This window comes from Diplotaxodon limnothrissa, linkage group LG22 (genome assembly GCF_057381915.1).
Source record: "Diplotaxodon limnothrissa isolate DT_005_m linkage group LG22, D_limnothrissa_male_GT1.1, whole genome shotgun sequence".
Lineage (NCBI taxonomy): Eukaryota > Metazoa > Chordata > Actinopteri > Cichliformes > Cichlidae > Diplotaxodon > Diplotaxodon limnothrissa.
The window spans coordinates 9,817,460-9,836,740 of NC_140616.1; the positions used below are offsets into that span (position 1 = coordinate 9,817,460).

Here is a 19,281-nt window from a genome sequence, read left to right on the forward strand (position 1 = left end):
TTTAGTTCTTTTGTCTCCTGCTCAAGCTGTGGTTTGCAGTACGATGTTGAATTTAACACTAAAAAGAGTGTAATAATGAGTGCCTCATGTAAAGAGGACTGGTAGCAAACTATTTACTGATTCTGTTTGGGAGGTAAAGTTTTAAATGTAGTGACTTTAAGTTAGTTATTTAACTCATGTCATCAGAAATGATGGCCAATGTTGTAAACTTTATGCACAAACAAATATGCTAGTCTGTAATTTCTACAGGTGCACAGATTATGTTAAAATAACTCTTTTTTTTAGAGACTGTTGTACTGTACTTTATGCACTTACAGTACACCATAACAAAGCGTCAGGTAGCATATAATTACTTAGGCTTCCTTGATGGGACAAGTGCAAGACAAATGTTGGTGACTGGTAATGTTTCATATGTAAATGTATGTGTTCATTAATTGATTCAGAAAAGCTGGTCACAGTGATTTTAGCTGTACCGTCTTTTAGTGATACGAGAAACTTAAATATAGATGTTATACATTATATATGATATCATAGATATTTCTCGTTCGTCTGGACAATTGTCTGTTCACACTGTAACTTATAACGATTGCATTTTTGTGGTGTCTTTTATTAACTTTTATTAAAAAAAATAAAGATCACTTTATATCAGTTGTAAATGTGCAGAATAAATGGAGAAAAATAAAAAAATAAAGCCTTTTTAATGATATTTTGTTTTACGCCTGGCATTAAGTTATGCTACAATTAACATTTCTATACCCTGAAAAACCGACAGAAAGTTGAGAGAATAATTTTTTTCTTCATATTCTACTGTTTATTATTATTTTTATATAATATTTTTAGATTTTTAGAATTCTTGTTTTAATTCAATTTTTTAATTTATTTTTTTGGCAATTTAATTTTTAAAATATTTTCTTTCTACTCTATTTTTTTCCTTTATTTTATTTTGATACGACGATGACGTCGCAGATTTCTAGCAGACCGTAAGCGGGCGTGGTTAGAGGGTTTTAGTTGGGCCAATCAGGAGCGCCTAATGTTAATGAGCTGCAGGAGTCGGTGTGGTGAGCGGTTCTCCGGAGTAGAGGAGTAGAAAGCGGCGGACTGGAGTCAGCTAGATCATTGCGTGTTTCTCTGCATATGAATCTCTGGATGGCTGGTTAACCGCACAGGAAGAAGAAGAAGAAAAACTCTTAATAGTGCCTCCAGTTATTCCGACGTGCCGCTGTGTGTCGCGGTAAAGCGGATATTTCTCACTTTAACTGGAGTCAGAAAGAGAAGCGGCAAGATGAAATACAAAGTAAGTGAAGCGCCGCGGGCTGGATTTGATGCTACATCTCAGTTTTTTGTGTTATTAAGGCTGGATATTTGTTGTGTTGTTTAACCTGGATAATGACAACAAATCTTGATGCTGTCGGAGATTTCTTTTTGAGTCGACGTGAATGTGAAATGTTAACGCTTCTGTATTCGTGGCGGTAATCACAACTTATTTCAGTGAATACATCCGGGTTGCTTTTTTCTTATGAACTGGTTAAAAAAAGAAGGGGAAACTGCACTAATGACTTGCTGAAACGTGCCTTTTTTGTTTCTGCTTGGTGTGTGTGTGTGTGTGTGTGTGTGTGTGTGTGTGTGTGTAAATGTGCTGCACAAGTCAGTATGCGTCACTTTAAATCTGCAGGTTACGTTTTCCATCACAGGGGCGTAAAGGGAATTAAAATGAAAACAACTTTGAGGCCCCCTCCTTGGACTCACCACAACATTAGATTAGACAATGTCAGAAAATTGTATTTTTTTGAAGTCTAAAACGTGAAGATATCAGGTTATGACAAAGAAATTTGTGACAAATACACATTATAGGAGGTGTAATTAGCAAATACTTAGAGATATTGTTTAAAAATGTTTTAAAAAAGGAGTATTGGGTTATGAAAGCGGTTGTAAAAAAAAAATAGATAAAAAAATATATATCTTTAGAGAAGATTCATGGTAGTGGATGTGGAGTGACATTACATTGTTGTTTGGCTTGGCTCCTTGGAGATCAAAATGCTCAGCTAACTGCAGGTCATTTCCACAACAGCTGAAAGCCCCCCCCCTCAGAGATATTTAGTTTAGTGCTATAAATCTGTGATTATTATCCTGTTTTTGATGCTGTGGATATTTTATGGTAGTGGGTTTTCTTTTGTGAGTAAAGCTCGCTGTAATGTGGTTTAGGATGCTGTAAAATCAGACCAGCTCTCAAACAGACAGAAAAGACTGTTGTTAATGCTGTCAAATGCAGTTACTGGGATTAAAAGGGAAAGTCACCTCTGCATCATCGGCTACAACCACAGGTCTTTACATCAGGGTGTAGACAATTGGAGGCTTCGACAGTGATGGATGGAACAGCTGGATGTCACTTCATCAGGAGGAAGCTTTGAATTTACTCTGGATGTGATTGCATTTTAGCACTTTTCCTTTGCTTCATGTTCTTGGGTCTGAGGTCTTCCTTGCCCCGTTAAAGGGGCAATAGTCTTTTGTGAGGGTTTTGGGGGTTTTGAGGGCACTTGATTCAGTTTTCACTGGCTGTTTTCTGATGTGTGAAGTAGCTGTTTGCCTCAGTGTTGGCTGGGATTCTCTCTGCTATGAGGTTTGGCTTTTTTTCTTCAGTCTTCTGGTCACTCTTCAGCAGATTTGTGACTGGAGGGCGTGCTCGCTGCATATGTGCATCATGCTCACTGACTCATTGTCCTGTCAAGTACACAGTTCACAGAGCCAAGGGTGATAGTTTGGGTGTGAGGCCAGAGGAGGATTTGAAAGTGGGGAAATAACTTCGAGCATGTCTCCACGGTCACTGTATTCACCCTGAACAATGAGACTGATCAGTGCATGCTCATAAATATGATAAACACCACCGTTTCAGGCCATTATCAGCCTGTAGGGAGGATATCTGTGCAGTATACACACTCCGCTCTCTGACGTCTGACTCCTTTGTTTGTCACATTCAGAAGATAGCCAGAGCACAGAGATCATGTAGACAGCGCTCTTTGTTTACAATAAACATATCCACGTTATGCAAGGCTGTGGCAGAGGAAAGGAGGGTGGGAAATCAGCCCAAGGCTCCGGTTAGGTGACACATTTCACGTCACTACTGCGATTATCTAGTTTCAGCCGGTCACAGCTCTACTGCATCACATCCCGACAGCCACTCGATATTTACAGCTATATTAAGAGCGTCCCTGTCCTCGCAGAGTGGTAGTGTTTCAACACATGCTTAACAAGCGAGGCCGACCCCTCCCCCTCATGTGGTTCACGTGACCTGAGGTGAGGCGCCGCGATCTGATCAGACGCCTCTAGAGATAGTTTCCAACAGGTGTTCAGGTGTGAAACGGGGTGCCTTTTTCCATAGGTCACCAAATGTGTGTAATCCCCATGATGAACCTCACAGAGGCGGAGCTCTTCCAGGGAAATGGAGGACAAAGAAAGATGAGACATAAATTAGTATGAAGGGGACCTATTTTGCTTTTTCCTTATTTTCTGTCTTGTCACTGTTACAGAGGCGGATGGTTATATTTTTAGTTTCACTTAATGAGGTCTGTGTTTAGTGAGTAATCCCTGTGAGCCAAAAGTTCGGGCTCTAAACGCTCAGATTCAGACAGTTTTTTTCTACCTTTGGGTCTGAGTGATGTCATAGAGCGGAGATATTCCTCTTACAGCCATCACAGTCACACAGCTATGGTTCTTAGTTCATAAAGCCCCACCCACCTACAGTTTGAGCCCTCTGTTCGTGAATGGCAGCCAGTCAGAACAAAGTTGGCCTCAAGGGGGAGGAGCTAAAACGGCTCGTTTCAGACTGAGCAAAGCTGTTCTGTAGAGTTCAAGAACAAAATATGGAGATAGAGAGGATTATGAGAGATTCAATTTGCTTATTGGCTTGGAGATACTTCACATACCATAGTATAACGACTGGAAACAGGAGGAAACTGCCAGCCAGGCTCTGTCCAGTGCTAACAAACGGCAACAGTAATGCTAAAGCTCCATAATTAACCTGCTGCTTTTGTGATAACAGGTAAAAACGATCAACTCCTTTAATTCTTTTGAGTTAAAGCTCTCGATATGATGCCTTAAATGAAGGATGTCCCTGCTGGAAGTTGGACTTGGACGTGGAGAATGTACTTGCCCAGAACTGTCCTTTTAAAGGGTCGTGACACAGTTTTAAACACCCAGGTCTCATTCCTTTGTAGCTGATGTAACCGTTGTAGAAATAGCTCCACAACCAGAGTGAAGAGTGATTAGATGAAGCCAAACTCTGGCCCAAAATGTGCTTTTCAAAGTGTTTGTATTTTTTTTAATGGGTTCAGGTTCTAGGCAGTCAGCCAGCACTGAAGGGAACTGGAGGAGAGAGCATAGCAGACATTGTTCTAAGAGTGAGGAGGAGGATCTGTGGTGCTGAAGGGGCTTGCAGAAAATGAAAAGGAGAGGAAGTTGCGGGAAGAACGAGAGGGCAAACAGAGTTGGCTGTATAGTGGGGGTCGAGCCGTTGGGGTGGGGTTGATGGGAGTCGGGGAGGTCGAGGAGCGCCCCGTGAGAATGAGTGCATTCCAGGCGATCGTGCATGGGAAGGTTGTTCAGAGGATGCACATGATTGTTTCAAGGTGGCCCTTCACATTGATAATGAGCCTTACAGCAGGGGTTCTTTTCTTTTCTCAGCTTGTTTGCTTACGCAGGGGGTGGCATTGTGTAGTCCTTCCAGAAAGAGACATTTGTATTCTTCTGAAAGAAATTCCTTGAGAGGAACCCAGTGCCCTTTTCAAGAGAACTCTGCAAGTTATATGCACTTAAGCATTATTTCACATTGCTTTTTCCCATCTTAACTTCAAAGCATTTATTATTCTGTGCCTGCTCAGATGTCTGAACAGTGACATGTAGCTTTTGTAGCCCATGTGTGTCAGCGATTTCCTGTCCCTTTCCCCAACTTTGCTCCTGTGTAAGATTTTCAGATAGTGCAAAGAGCTACTCCCCCAATGTCAATGAATAGCGACCCCCCAACCTCCCCTCTCTGCGCCCTCGCACCGTGAGCCAGCCATTAACATTTGAAAACAGCCAGCGGGGAGACAGACTACAATGTGGACTCGTTTTAGAAACAGACTCACCAACAATGCAAAGAACCATTTCCACGGTTGAGCTCCTCCTTCCTTCCCTCAAGGAATGCCAGCTATTTCACAGGGTCATCCTTCAAGATCTAGTGGGCTCCCGTCAAGTCGGTTCGACTGCACGGAGAGTCTGTTTAATAGCTGAGCTGACCTGTGTGCGCTCTGGATATGTGTAGGGTAGAAGCAAAGGTCCTCTAGCAGGCCGACAGCATCGTAGTTTTAAAGCATGTGAGATTGCATTAGTCTTCTTTGTCATGTGGCGAAGCTGAGCAGTGTGTAGACAGTCGTTTGGGGGAAAAGCAATTATAAGAAGCTGCTGTATACAGGTAAAAAAAAGAATACTAAACATTGCTAAAGGTTTTAAATAAAGAGGTCAAAGTGTATATAAATTACATGAATTCAGAGTACTCTAAACAACCCATTTGAGGCTTTTATTCGCTGTCCCCCCCCCCTCTGTATGATGGAGGATGATATGTCCAGTACAGCCATCTAAGGTAAATTTAACTGTTTGTGAGTGCAGAAGCCCCACTCGAGGGGCAGCCAATCAGAACTTTGTTATAACTTAGTTCACCCAATGTCTGTTCTAGACAGTGGGTGAACTAAGGGGCTACCCCATGGTGGAGTCTAAGATCATTATTATTTTTTTATGCATGAATCATGTTGTTGAAATAAACCTAGTAAGTCCTCTTAAACCACTTCCTTCATCCTTTTAAACAGTTACTCATTCATTTCCACACACATCATTTTCAACGCTTTCCCTTGAGCAACGTCCACAGAGACGTGGACGCGGACGAAGAAAAGCAGAATCAAAGATTCGTACACAAGATTCGTCTATGAAAGTTGGTATAAAATGCAAAGACGGCTCATTTTGGGAAAACAATCTGAAGTTTACGATCGATAAGCAAGATAACTTGACATATTCATATGTCATTAAACTTCTTTTTATCAGTTAGGAAAGTTGATATTTATTAATGAAAATATTCCTGATATTGCCTTTTTGGATTTTTTTTCCCATTTGTTGGCCAAAACAACCCATAGCTGTTGGTTATTGAATCTATTTGACATTTCATACACCAAATTATCCATTCAAATAAAATAAAATAAAATAAAATAAAATAAAATAAATATATATATATATATATATATATATATATATATATATAAACACCCAGCACGCCCCTGCGGGCGGTTTATCCTTCAAGCTCGGGTCCTCTACCAGAGGCCTGGGAGCTTGAGGGTCCTGCGCAGTATCTTAGCTGTTCCCAGGACTGCGCTCTTCTGGACAGAGATCTCCGATGTTATTCCCGGGATCTGCTGGAGCCACTCGCCTAGCTTGGGAGTCACCGCGCCTAGTGCTCCGATTACCACGGGGACCACCTTTACCTTCACCCTCCACATCCTCTCGAGCTCTTCTCTGAGCCCTTGGTATTTCTCCAGCTTCTCGTGTTCCTTCTTCCTGATATTGCTGTCATTCGGAACCGCTACATCGATCACTACGGCCGTCTGCTTCTGTTTGTCTACCACCACTATGTCCGGTTGGTTAGCCACCACCATTTTGTCCGTCTGTATCTGGAAGTCCCACAGGATCTTAGCTCGGTCATTCTCCACCACCCTTGGGGGCATCTCCCATTTTGACCTCGGGACTTCCAGGTTATACTCGGCACAGATGTTCCTGTACACTATGCCGGCCACTTGGTTATGGCGTTCCATGTATGCCTTGCCTGCTAGCATCTTGCATCCTGCTGTTATATATATATATATATATATATATATATATATATATATATATATATATATATAATCTCATCTAATCATAATGAGAGTATCCCTTAGTTTAAAAGGCACTTAATCAAATGCAGTAAAGTGTTAAAAGGGGGAATCTTTCTCCTTTTATCTCTGATGCCCTTCATGTTTCAAAGGGGAAAGATGGCAGCCTCTGTTGTTTGGGCTGTGAGATCTTTGTGTGGCGTGAAATCGAAGGGACATTGGAGTGAATCTCCATCTCATTGACTATTCCTATATGTAAAACCAATCAATGTGGCCCTGCAGAGATACCCCGAAACATATTTCACATGTCGGCTAATGCCCCCTGGAGGGATTAGTGCTCTTGTCTCTGGGGGTTACTATGATGCACTCATGTACCCTCACTTGGCATCAGCACCAAGCTTGGAAGTAATCCACTAGTCTCCTTTGCCAAAACTGAGCGTCTGTTGGCTGGAGGCCCCGTGAATACCATTCGTATTCACAGGACTGTTGTACATTTGTGTTGCCGGTGCTCCTCGACCCGTTTAGGTGCAGTAAATTATATTTTCAGGTCAAAAGTCGGTGTCAAGCTCGCAGTTATTCACCGCTTTGCTCAGGCGCTGAGCCAGACTCACGGATCAGTTTCCTCTCATAGCCCTGGATTGTCCTGGCAGAATGCAAAAGCTGCACAAGCCGTTACACTTTTGAGAGAATATCTCCAGTTTCAGTCCTAATTATAGGTAAGGCTCCAGGACCACAGCGAAGGAGTCCAAGATGTGACAAGATAGCACAAGCTCGGTGGTAGCCTGGATCTATCTGGGTCGTGCAGGAGCCAGGAAGCGCTGCAGGCTAAGGAGTGGGTCAGAAACGCAGGAGATGTCAGGTTACCTTATAGTTTGTGTGACAGTAAAAAAACAAAAACAAAAAAAAGACGACTGAGATGAATGGACAGAATAAGGAGGAGCCGCGGGATAACAGTCATTTTACCCAAGACGTTACACAAATTAGATCATTTCCTGTGACCTCACCTAAAGTGGTTGAGTGTTGCAGTTGAGTCCTGCCCACGTTGTATTTCATCACAGTTTTTACTGCTATAAATTACTGTAAGTGCACTCAAAGTAAACAGAGTGGCAGACATACTGCCGCAGGAATGAAGAGACTACAACAATGTAACAAAGCATTACTGTTTTAATAACCTTAACATTAGAAGCAGAAGCTGGGTGAAAGCCACACCCCCTTAAATCCCAAATCTGCATTCAGTGACCTTTTTATCTGCTTTGGGCAGCAAATAACAACTAATAACAGTAACTAATAACATTCTCATTACTATAATGATGAGTCAAATTTCTGTAAACCTGGTGAAGTGAAACCCAAAATCGACAACTCCTAAGTGTACTGGTTCTCCAACAGCTTTATTTAGCTCTTTAGCTTCATGTGGTTATCAGTTTTTGTGACATTTGGACAGTTTTCAGAGATATTTGTACAAGAAGCAGTCGTCCATTGTGTCTAGTAGTTAATAGTAGAAAGAAATGAAAGATGATTTTGACTTAAATAAAGGATCAAACTAGCTTGGCAAAAGGCTTTGGGCAAACTGGAAAAGTACGATTTACAAATGTGTCTGGAAAGCATCTCAGTAATCCAGGTCATGGCAGTCTTAAGAGTTTAAAAAAAACAAAACAAAAACAAGTATCTGGACTTCCTTAAGTTTACCCCCACTAGGGTTTACATATCTGGGACTCTTCACCTTAACTTAAGAACACAGACAGGAAGGCGTCCAGTTATCTTCTTTCTTTTCAAGATCCTAAGATTATTACTTTTCCACAGTTCAGAAGCACTTGAATGATTTATATCGAGCACAATTCTTAGCAAATGCATCTAGAGAGGAGAAAGTAGCTGAATGCAGTGAAAATATAAAAGCTTTACTGTTGATTATGAATGTGATCGTCATCTCCTAAATAAGAGTGAAACTGACATTTTCCAGGGGAAGGCCATGATTGTGACACACTTTTCATCATTCTCTGACTAGACAGTTCAACTGAGATATTTTTTGAGGATCTGAGGTTTGTTGGAGCTTGCGGCGTGGTCAGACGGCATCATGGCGCATCACATCCCATCAAAGCTGCAGCTGCCATGCTGTTGCTGTTTATGTTTTAGGGTGTGGAGATTTCCTCGCAGCTCGTGAATCATAAATGAAGGAGAAGGTGTTGGTGGTGGGGGTGTCATATTTACACTGTGGATACAATAGTCCTTTTTATTCAGCGCTTGGCAGGTTGAATTTACCCTTCTTTCCACATCTTCTGGCAGAATTAAAGTCTTTACACAAGAAAAATGAATGTTTACAATCAGTCACAAAGAACCCCTGAAACAGTTTGTTCCAACCACAAAACTAAAATAAGCTATCGATTGATTACATGCAGCTACAGCGCCCAGTTGCACTGTAACTGTGTCGTAACAGTGTATTGATTTATACTTGCTTGCATAAGATATCAATCATTGCGAAGCTGCAGGGAATGTGCTGGGTCACGTTCCCCTGTGTGCTGGCTTTAAATGACACCGGCCTTTTTCGACAGGATTTTCTCAGAAATAGCCGAGGTGAGATTTCACCGAGCCTGCTGTGTAATTATGTTAATACACGGCCACTGGCAGGGCTTGTAAGGAGGCTGTAATCAGAGGGTCAACCTTCCTGTCCAAATGAAGAAATTACCATGTACTCTGAGCTCTGAACCGCTTCCCATGAGCCCTTCCTACCCAGAACCCAACACACGGCCCATTTATTCGAACTGGCTCTCACCCGCAGCAGGCCGCGCTCTGAGGAACGGCTTGTAAAAGTCATCAGGTCCTCATTACCGTCATTACTATAATTATTTTCTATATTTAACCATGCGAAATGAGGCCAAATGAGCGTGTACAAACCACCCCGGGACACGTGTTACAGTGGTACGGCCCTAATTGTGGCACCAGTGTTCTCACAGTCAGAGCGTACCACTTTTTTTGGAGCAGGTTGTTTGTTTGGGCTGAAAACGTCCTCGTCGCTTTGAAAGCCGAGGCACTCTCATTGCTGTGGGGACGCGGGTTTCTTCTATGTGGTGTGGCTGTGGCAGTAAGGGAATTCAAGTATTTGTGAGCTTGTTTAGCCAAAGCCACCTTCATTATTATTAGACTGATGTGTACCCCGGAGAGGCAGAGCCAAAACCACCCAGAGAGCTCTTACTGAAAGCAAAGGTGGGGCCCTTTTCAGCAAGTGGTGAAATTACGTAAGGTTTTTTTTTGTTTGTTTGTTTTTTTTTAAATTTCGGGAAAGGTCAGAACAGGCTCGCAGATGGGATGACGTTTTAAACTGCTTGTGTTCAGGCAAGACACTGATGGGAAGAAAAGCCTTGGTGATGTAGAGGTTTGAGTCAGAGGGGATTCAGACAGACTGGACAAACCAGGACAGACTAATAAAACATACCAGATGGGAAGGAGAGCTGTTTTAGTGCCACATGTTTTAAAAGACAGTAAACAAAAAACAAACATGTGGAAATAAAACAAACCTGTCAGCCTCAACATTAAAACACCTTCCATGTGAAGAAAAGACATCAACCATCTACGTACCTATGCAACCCTTGCATTGCATTGCAGTGACGCACCCCAATGGTAGTGGTCTCCCTTTTCAAGGCATTGTACCTCACCATGCATTAAAACCTGAATCCCATGGCACTGATCTGGCCCCTCAACTCCCCAGATTTCAATCTAGTTGAGCACTGGAAATGTCCCGGAGCAAGTCAGATACATGGAAGCTGACGTCTGGGTCAAAGCTGTTTAGGCACAGCAAAGCTGGTTGGTCTTTCTACTTGGGTTTAGTCTTTTGACTTTAGATACATTTTAGGGTAGTTTAATTTTAAGGCCTTTTTTGTTTGTCCTTCACATTTTATTCTCCTGTGTAATGCAGTAGCAGCTCTCTGTTTTCTCAGAGTCCAGACCAGAATTTGCTCACTAAAATACAATTTCTTCTGCTTGTGATTATTCCGGTTTGTCAGCAAGATTGCAAGTTACACCATAAAACTCATTAAAGAGGTGGAGCACGGGTCGAAGAAATCACCCATAAAATGTTGTTGCGGCTCAGATTACTTCCTTGAACTTGTTAAACAGGACATTAGCCCTCAGCGACCTTCTGCTTACTGTCTAGCTTTAGCTAAAGATACACTAAAAAGTTGTGATGGGTGGATGTCAAACCTGACACTGATGCTTTTTTTTCTTTGTTTTTTTTACATTAATCTTACATTTATATCATCTTATACATAGACTTGGTAAACTCACCAAACCAACTGTTCAAACCTTCTGTTTGTAAGAGGCAGCCAATGAGAAGAAAGACAGCTAAAATGGCTTGTTTCAGGCAGGTGATGATCTGAGGGGCTGTAGTATAATAAGGATTATCTTAAAGTGATGATTCAAAGCAGGGTTCAAGAAAAACTAAACGTGGAGTTGGGGTCATCACATTAGGTCCGCTCTCAGTGTCATCAGTATAGACTGTACCTAAACAAGGTTTCGATGACTCATCTAAAGCTGTATGCCAATTAAAAGGTCTGAAACTACGTAAACATAGATACATTACATAAACAAATAGATACAATAGTAATACATCTAAGTCACTGCTTCAAGACGATTCAAGGTCATGAGCAGAAATGTGGTACTTGCAATAGGAAGCAGCTGAGCGCCTTTCACCTCGCTGAGTGATAACTTCCTAGAAGCTCATACACATGTGTGTGTGGATGCAGCAGAAGCACCCCTCTCTGACACATGGCAAACACACGTGTTTACAGGAGGATCAGTGGCAAGCGATGGAGTCTCCGTGCTGCGGCTAAGTGCTGTTTATGACGCCCGGTTTAATAGCCGGGTTCACCTGCTCTGGGTGAAGACAAAAACACGACTCTTCCCCTTCTGCATCACTTCAAAAAGGGCCGCGTGTAGCTGGCAGTCATTACAGCCGACAAGCTGTTTGTTTAGTGTGATTAAAGGTCATGTTTGGTGTCTCGCATGACCCTTCACATCCCAAATACCATGCTTGAAATCTGCTGTGGCTCACTGTTTTTCGACTCAGATGCTCTTTAACCGTTCATTGATTTATATCGCATGAATCTTTACAGACAAGCTGCGGCACTCTAATGCGAAGTAAACTGCAGCGTGTGTGTGAAGAGGAGGGTGTGAAAATGTGTCAATCAGGCTGCTTCCTGTTAGGATCTCTGTGGTACCAGGCTCACCACAACGGATGATACATATATTTATATATAATGTATAAGTGTTCATGCTTTTTTTTTCTACAGTATCACAGTCATGTCAGACTTCCGCAGAATCCAGATGCAGAAGTTTACTCACAGCTTCCACTGATCACTAGTTATTAAAGTGCAAATGTTTGCAATGCTTATCAGTCTATTAGTGATCCTGTGCAGCCTCTGGGAGCTGGCAGTGGTACTGTGATTGTGGTAGCTTCTACTATTACCCCTCTTTGTTTTGTTAATATTACCTTTACTTCCTCATGAACTTTTGCATAACTGGAAAGAACAGCAATAGAAGGGGAAAAATCAATATGTTTTAAACTTCACTAACACCTGTGACGGGTGATAAGTGAACATCATTTTTGGTAAAAGGCTGGAGTACCATAGACACTATCACCCCTTGGTGTATGAAATATACTTTGAAGCCTCCAATTTGGTATTTGTGGCTGTTTCAGTCATGAGTTTCTTTGTTTTTAAGAAAACACAACGTTACTTACATGAGAAGCAGTCCTTAGAAACACTGTAACCACCTGTCATCCAAGAGAGCCACACCCCTAAGTTTGTATTACTTTAAGCTTTGATTTCAGTAAAACCAAACGATAATACACAAAAGCAGGTGAACAATCAAAGATGCCACACAGGTATATGTGTCATCATCTTGCCTAGCGACCTCTTACCAGTAGGCTAAAATGACCAGTTTGTGGCGTTTATGCACCTATAATGTTATTTTAATTTCACGACAGTAACATTTAATTTGTATCTACAAAACATGAATATTAGGATATGTTTCATATATGATGATACCATCATGTTGCCAGGCAACCATATAATGGCAAGCTAAAATGACTTTTCAATAGTAGAGCAGGGCTTGGGCTTGGATATTGCTGTACAGCTATTACAGAGAAGCGAATCAGCCACAGAGACCAAAACAGTTTCTTGCAGCAGGCTGTAAACGTTTTTATTTCTGCTGTAAAGTTGGACTGTCTTTTAATAACAGAGTCTGTGGGACTGACCTTTGGAGCCAGGCTCAAGTGGCCACTAGTGGAACTGCAGTCAACCACACTTCTTTGTTGGGTTTGTTTTTTAGCTCTGATGGTTACTGCTTGCATCATGAAATTAAAGTCATAGAGACTTGTGGTGAAATGTGTTTTCGATCTGCTAAAGATTTCCCGTTAGGGTTCATTTATGTCCTAAGATTAGTATTAACTCTGCACCGAAGCCTTATTAAAGCATATGTACGAACTACAAAAGGCAGCGGAGTGTGGTTTAGACAACAGATGCAGGGTGACAGTTCCTGTTGCACATTTTCCTCGACCGGCTTGCATCTCTGCAGACTGAAATTGCTGGGTGTGCTCATACTGGTGGTTTTCAGTACCTTTTTCACGTGAAGGCACGGCTCAGTTTGTGATCGTGCGCGTATGCGGTCTGCAAAACGGGTGCTTTCATTTCGGCAGCTGGTCACAGTGATCACTAATTAGCAGAGACAAAGGAGCACGATGCGTGCAATTCTGTCTGTCGGGTGATTTAATTTCTCTTCTGAGCATCAAACACAAAGCAGTCAACCACAGCAGCAGAACTGGCCTCATGCAAATACCTACAGCTTTGGCCTTAAGCTGAAAGAAGACGACTTATTTAAGATCTAAGTTAAATAAAACCGTGTAGTTTGTCTGCTATGGCTTCCAAATCATCTACATTGTGACCTAATTTAAAGAAAAACAAAAATCTAACCACAGTATGGCTGTATTCATGTCTATCAGATCTTTCATTAGACGGTAGCCACAGCCTTCTATTGCTGATAGAGCAGATGACACCCACAGTAGCCACAAACGACCTAGATTAGTTTTCCTGCTGGGGTCACTTTTTTATTTTACTCTGGCCTTGAATATTAGGCATGCAACATGCAAACAGATCTGCAAAGGACAAGGAAAGATCACGATTCCAGAGGCTGCTCATCAGATATTCACAGCTCTCAACAATAAAATGATAAACTCAAATCAGTGTGTTTGAGCAACCTGTATAATCCTATTTTAAACCTTAACTTTATGGACTCTGGACTTTCAGTAGTAATAAAACTGTAAATATTCAGCACTCTATTGTGCTTTCGACTTGTCTTTGTGTCCAAAGGTCGTCCTTATGGGACACTTGTTTACTCTTTTTTTTGTGTGTGTGGCTGTTTTAGAGGCCAAAGGCAGTGGAGGAAACGCTCATTCACTGTTACAGCAAATGTTCATAAAAACAACAGTCGCCATTCGTTTTAAATAAAGAGGTCGTTGCACGTGCAAGCGATTAGTTTTAGACTGCTCTGTTTGTGCTTACAGAAGCCCCACCCACCTGTTGTTCTTACCTTGTGTTTGTTAGGGGTAGCCAATCACAAAAGGGTTGTCTTAAAAGGAGGAGGAATGAAGCTAGATAGTTTTCCTTTCTTTTTTTACACACAGAGGATGGAGTGGGCAATAAATAAGCATTATTTTTAAGTGGCATGCTGGTATAGTGTGTTTTCCTTGTGAATCAATGAAAAAAAGCAAACACTTAGAGGTTTAAACAATCTAACAGTAATCAAAAGCTTCAGTTCAAAATCTGTGCTGATCTGGACGGCTGTATTTCCTCATATATTCAGACTTTAATTGGAGCAGGAGCAGTTATCAGCATTTTTGTTTCCTTCTGGACAACTCTTGGACATCCAGGTCTGCTCCCGTTGGATGGCATTGACCTCTAGGGCTCATGCTCAAGCTCTTCGCAGCTAGTTAGGTGGCAGTGGGTGATAGTGAGGGTGTAACTGTGCTCTGGGTGTTGCTGGCTAATGGCTCCGACAGCACACTGAGACAATAGCCAGGGAGGCCCGCCCCACAGAGAGCGAGAGAGAGATAACGATGTTACTAACAGCGAGTTTCACATGGGAACTGCTTGAATCGGGCTGATAGGAAAGAGGAAGGCCGAAGAAGGTTCAAGAAAGCCCCAAAGTAGAAACTGCCACAAAGTAGGCTTCCTTATTCCCACGGTGAACCGATGAAAGGTGAGATACAGAAAGAACAGATCAGAAAAAAGGTGGAGTGGAGAGATAAACAAGAACTGAGTGGCTGTCCTGTGTGGAGCTCTGTTTGGCTGCTTGAAGTCAGTTTTTAATCTAAATGGGCATGTAATCCAAATAAAAATATCATTTTCATCCTCCAATCAGCTCGTTTCATCTCATGTAAATGTAATCCAGCTCAGAAAGATTATAGCTGGTGCTGACTCGGAGGCAGTCAGAGCTACTTTATCGCTACTGTGCCTCTGTTGGTTATTCATTACATATTTTTTTTCATTTTATCGCTTAAGAAGAGTCATGACTGAACAAATAGGAGGCGTGTTGCTTCTTCTTACTGTGTTATGAGGCTCATCTGACTGGTGAAGGTTTTTGTTCATGAACTGATGATTTTGAGTTATTTTAAGCTGTTATAGAAAGTTGTGGACTGGCTTTGTTTGTCTCTAGTTGTTGAGTTTTTGTACTTTTCATTGGTGGGAGATATATTGTAGAATACAGAGGCACTGCTACAGTCTTTGAGCTTAAAATGGAGGTTGGATTGGCATTTATGAAGTACTCCTTTAATCTTTTTGACCATTCAAACGTGTTGCATAAGCTAAATTTACCCATTCATATGTGTAGGGCTTTAGTCTTTGTACTTTATCCGCCTTACATACTTAACTACATCCACATTAGAATCCCCATGTAGGCTAACATGCATATCTTTGGACTTTTGAAGAAAGCTAAAGTACCTTGGGACCATGTAAGCTCCTCACAGGAAGTTCAACCAGGAAATTTGACTCCAACACGATCAACCTATGAAGCGATAGTGCTAACCTCACTGCACCATCATGCAGCCCAGGATGTCAAGAGCACAAGAGTTTGTGATCTTGACATCCTAGATTCTCTAATCTAATGTGATCGTTGTTGATTTTCTGAAAAGCTAAAAACAAAAGTAAAAACCAGATAATAACCACTCTCCTTTCCCACTTTATTAGATGTTAAAGGCGCACTTGACCAAGCCGCTTATCCACTAATTGTATTCATGGACTTTGCATTGATCGCTGTTGTGCCTGGTAGTTCCCGGGATTTAAAGTTGTGGGCATCAGGCAGTTGAAAAGGAGTATTCATGCTCAGTTAACTCCTTCCGTGGTTGAATAAAGGCTAAAGGAAGAAAGACTGAGGCAATTAGTCTTAAATGCCCCTCTCAGACACAGCGGCACGCTCCGGGGCTTTTTCTATCTCCAAAATCTGCTGTTTTGAGTCATTATCCCTCAACCCTCCGTAGACCTTTAGATAGCTGTGCCCTGAAGCACGAGCTGAGCTGAGAAAATCCCATCAAGTTCAGATTTGGTTTGAAAGACATCTGGTGTGGAGCTGCCGACCAATGGCAGCGCAGCGAGTTCACCAGCATGTCATTCACTGGAGTATTTAAAACCTGGCGTGGCAGACGGCAGTCATGTGTAGTATTAGGTTAGTTTTGATGCTTCAGATAATAAGTGATTGATACTGTTCTCATGATTGTTGCTGGAGCTCGTTAATTCAGCTTCTTCTGGAGCTTTTTATTAATAAAATCCACAAAACTTCTATATGAACGTGTGGGTTTATGGGTGCGTATGTGTATGTAGGTGATTGTTTTTTGTTGTTTTTTTCCTTTGGTTTAGCATTGTGTCCTGCAGATAACCCGCCTGTAAAACCGCCACTGTTGTTTTTCCACTCAAACCTGACAAACAGCACGCAGCAGGAGCGAACAGCTGTTGTAACCACGTGCTTGTTGTGTTATAATTAAGCCGACACGTATCTAAACACAGTCTGACCTTTGCTCCCGCAGAACCTGATGGCCAAAGCGTTGTACGACAACATGCCGGAGTCCCCCGAGGAGCTGGCCTTCCGGAAAGGGGACATCCTGACCGTCATTGAGCAGAACACAGGCGGCCTGGAGGGCTGGTGGCTCTGCTCCCTGCACGGCCGCCAGGGCATCGCCCCCGGGAACCGCTTGAAGCTGCTGATCGGACCCATGTTCGAGGCTCAGTCGTCGGGCGCCGCCGCCGCCGCCCCTTCTCCATCTCAGAGCTATCAGCAGAAGGCTAACTCGGGGTCTCAGGGCCTCTACCAGGTGCCCCCGTCCCTCCAGAGCCCACAGCAGCAGAGTCAGCAGAGCATCTACCAGGTCCCACCGGGACAGGACGTCTACCAGGTCCCACCGAGGAGTACTCTAGCAACTGATAACACACCAAGCAAGGTGAGACAGAGCTCATCAGTCAATCTGTCAGCTAGTTTGGGTTTCCTTTATTGACTCAGCCCAAGAAAGATACATCACTATGGAGCACAGCAATCAATAGTGACCATCTGATTTCACTGATTAGTCCTCCTTTAAAGCAAAGTTGAGGGGCTCACCAGTGAAACCACCTGGTAAGATGATTGGAGAGAAAAACTGTTATTACTGAGTCGTACTTTTTTCCCCTAATGCGCGCACAATGTTTTGCATTTAAATGCACTTTTACACACTTTCATCTGTAGCAAAGGGTCGCACATTAATATTTATCAGAGCGTCAGAAGAAGAGGAAATAACAAAATGGAAAAGGTTTAGAGTAACAGAAAATGGAGTCTGGTCTGTTCCCCAAACTCTGGATATTTGGGATCACATTGGATTTCTAAGGTAACATCAGCTGTGGCGGGTGTGGGAATGAGATGTGATGGGAAATGGCATTTGCGCGTTTACACCGTGATCCGTGAGGCTCGGCTCTCACCAGCGCGCGCACGGAAAGCAGAAAGGCCAAAGAGGAGATTGCAGCTCTGCCATGCGAAATGTGTGCAGGGTGTGCCGGGCCTGGCGCTCACCACAGATGAGGGTAGTGTTTTTGTGCACGGCTCCCATTTGGCTTTATTCCTGTATTGGCACACTGTGTTCAGCAGAGCCAGTCTAACCCGCAGAAAGGCTGCGAGTATGGAGAGAAATTGTGGAAAAGCAAACAGTACAGAGCTGTTTTTTGGATTTTGGTGGAGCACAGCTGCATTTAAATGCTTTAAACATGGTCACTGGCAAACACACTGGACTTGGTCATTTGCAGTATAGCTATATATACACAATTCTCCAAACAGCGTATCCATGTATTCATCATTTTATGGCCTAGATCGTATATCATTTAAAGTATATATCTTAATTTGCCTGCTGAAAAAAGCATTTAATAGTCTTAAATCACCTAGTTATCAGTTTATCAGTGTTTATACTCATAATTATAATCGAATTATTATTATTTCATTGTCATTTTAATTTCTGCACCAAACACTTTCCTAACTGTGGGGTAATAAGTCTTCTCTTGTGTTCGGTGTCTCCGATACTGCTGAGCCATTGCTCTTGTTTTACACCACCAGATGTCTCGTACACTTGATTTAAATGCATTAAACAAGGGTGAGCAGTTAGCATGTCATTACCTCTTTACACATGGAAGTCACTGGCAGGTGTGCGCTAAAATACGACGGGAGGAAATTTCCCTGGTTATTCAAGCGTTTAACTAGTACGAGCATCTCAGACCAAGTCTTCCCTTCAGGAGGTGGATGGTAATTACATGCTGAATGAGCTTTTGATATCCCAAGGGCTATTTCCTTTAAAACAAATCAGCCCCAGCCATCATAGAAATGAGCTAAGGTGTTCATTTTAGTGGATAAACAGGCAGCAGGCGCCAGGGGCTTAGAGGACTCACTGCACAGGAGTTGCTGTGATAAAGTCAGTGGGAGCCAGGGGGCTGTGGGGAGAGACCTGTCAATCAGACACACACACACACACACACACACACACACACACACACACACACACACACACACAGCAGTAGCAGACCTGTCAAGCAACACCTCTCTTTTTCCGTAACAGGCTGCGAGGCTTAGCCGAGGAGCGGTATTAACAAGGCTTTGCGATAACATGGAAAATGAAATGCGCTCCTAATGAGAGTGTATTTCTGTGCCGTAATCGTGTTATTGGAGAGATTATATTAAGTCTTGGACGTTCGACTGGTCCTCCAATCTGCGGTTATCAAAGCGCTGCAATTTTCGGCGGTTGTTCCCGTCTATTGAATAGAAAGATTTCGGCTGCGTGTGTGTCGGTGCGTCATGACAAGGATCCGCTGTTTTCCAGTGCTGTCTGAATCTTGGACAGAAGCACAAT

General features: G+C 42.6%; 1 protein-coding gene across 1 annotated transcript in view; it reads left to right on the top strand.

Annotated features, from left to right (window-relative positions):
* Positions 1–1,064: 1,064 nt before the first annotated feature.
* The window catches only part of nedd9 (neural precursor cell expressed, developmentally down-regulated 9), a 35,306-nt gene continuing 17,089 nt past the window's right edge, over positions 1,065–19,281 (top strand). The window contains exons 1-2 of the mRNA XM_085345767.1: positions 1,065–1,294; positions 16,951–17,361. Coding sequence (XP_085201893.1) covers positions 1,283–1,294; positions 16,951–17,361 — 423 coding nt within the window. The 5' untranslated portion in view covers positions 1,065–1,282. The remainder of the gene's footprint in view (positions 1,295–16,950; positions 17,362–19,281) is intronic.